The sequence below is a fragment of the Hippoglossus hippoglossus genome, chromosome 15, assembly GCF_009819705.1.
Source record: "Hippoglossus hippoglossus isolate fHipHip1 chromosome 15, fHipHip1.pri, whole genome shotgun sequence".
Classification (NCBI taxonomy): Eukaryota; Metazoa; Chordata; class Actinopteri; order Pleuronectiformes; family Pleuronectidae; genus Hippoglossus; species Hippoglossus hippoglossus.
Window position 1 is genome coordinate 881,381 of NC_047165.1, and position 1,538 is coordinate 882,918.

Consider the following 1,538-nt stretch of genomic DNA (forward strand, 5'->3'; position numbering starts at 1 on the left):
GCAAACACCTGCTTCATCCTGTCACTTCCCTCAGAACACATCAGACCAAACAACTCGTCTGAATCAATACAACACGTCATCTGTTCACATTTTACACAAATAATTCACTTCTAATCACTTAGTTATCAAGCGTAAGTATTGAAATCAATCAAACCCAGTAAACTGATCACAGACAGTTGCCATTAATCAATAAATAATCATTTTCTCGATGCAGCATCGCTGACATCAACTCAGCTTAAAGTACAAACGAAGAAAAGTTCAAATAAAAGCATCTTCACGTTGTCGGCCGAGACATTGTCCAGCAATATTTGGCGATCAGTGAATCCATCAGTGTTAATAATCACTATCAATGAAACACACTGATTAGATTTCACATTATTGATCAATCAATATTGATAATTCAAGTCCCTGCTGCTGCTTTCAGGAAAGTTTTTCTCTAATGCCTGCCAATCACCTTGAAGGTTGCTGGTTCAAATCCCTGAACCCGGAGCGAAGTTAATGACAAATGCTCGGCAGCACCTGAATATTACCTGAGGTTAATATCTGTCAGAGTATGAAGTCTGCAGCGCCTCAATGGATGGACGCACGCTAAGAGAAGACAAATGATAGAATGGATCAAAAGTCCAACATGTTTTTCTACCACTTTTCTTTTTCTCTTGTTCTGTGGTCTCGACCTCAAGGGGAGTTTCTGCTGAGTTTCTCCTCATCAAAGTTACACAGGAGACTCTTGGCTCCGTTCTGCCACGAGTACAGCGTCTCCAGCGGGGTTTTTCCGTCCTGCACAGGAGAAATAAAAAACTTTTGTTCTGCACGTCTGTAGATAAGACGTTGGTCTTCATTTGATGCATCACAGTGATGAACATCTGTAAAACAGCTGCTATAGAGATTCAACTACATATTAAATCATCTTTGTTATGATGAGACAAGCTTTAAGTCTGAACTGTGTGATGGACGCCATAACAGCTCGTAACAGATCGCCCCCTATGGTACAGGTCATTGACCTCCTCCATGTTAGCAGATGGGACACGGACCAAACTAAAATCAAAGCAGACGTTAAATGAATGTTTGTCAAAGATGTTTCTGTCGTTTCAGGAGGTTCTTATCTCACTGATGTTTGTTCAAGTGTTTCTGATCAGTTATTTGATGAGATAAAGACGTGATGATTGACAGCTGAGACTGACTCCTGATTGGTTAGACTACTCCTGCACAGACTGTGAGTCCAGATGTTTCTGAGGTGTTGCTGTGTTCTTACACTGTTCTTGGTGTTGAGACTGGCTCCGTACATCATCAACAGCTTGATCATCTTGAATCTGTTGATTCTCACAGCGTCGTGCATGGGCGTGTCTCCGTCCTTCAGCGTGGGAGGGACACAGGAAGTCAGTGTGGTTTCTGTGTAAGGTGTGTAATGTGTGTAGTGTGTGTAGTGTGTGTAGTTAGGTAATGTGTGTAGTGTGTGTAGTGTGTTTAATGTGTGTATTTTTATTATAACGTATCACATCGAATCATAAGTTATTGAATCATATGGTAACGTCTTGTAT

General features: G+C 41.1%; 1 protein-coding gene across 1 annotated transcript in view; it reads right to left on the reverse strand.

The window, feature by feature from the left end:
- Positions 1-482: 482 nt before the first annotated feature.
- Positions 483-1,538, reverse strand: part of LOC117775047 (ankyrin repeat domain-containing protein 1-like) — a 7,393-nt gene continuing 6,337 nt past the window's right edge. Inside the window, exons 8-9 of the mRNA XM_034607821.1 lie at positions 1,253-1,351; positions 483-777 (exon numbers count right to left, since the gene is read on the reverse strand). Coding sequence (XP_034463712.1) covers positions 676-777; positions 1,253-1,351 — 201 coding nt within the window. The 3' untranslated portion in view covers positions 483-675. The remainder of the gene's footprint in view (positions 778-1,252; positions 1,352-1,538) is intronic.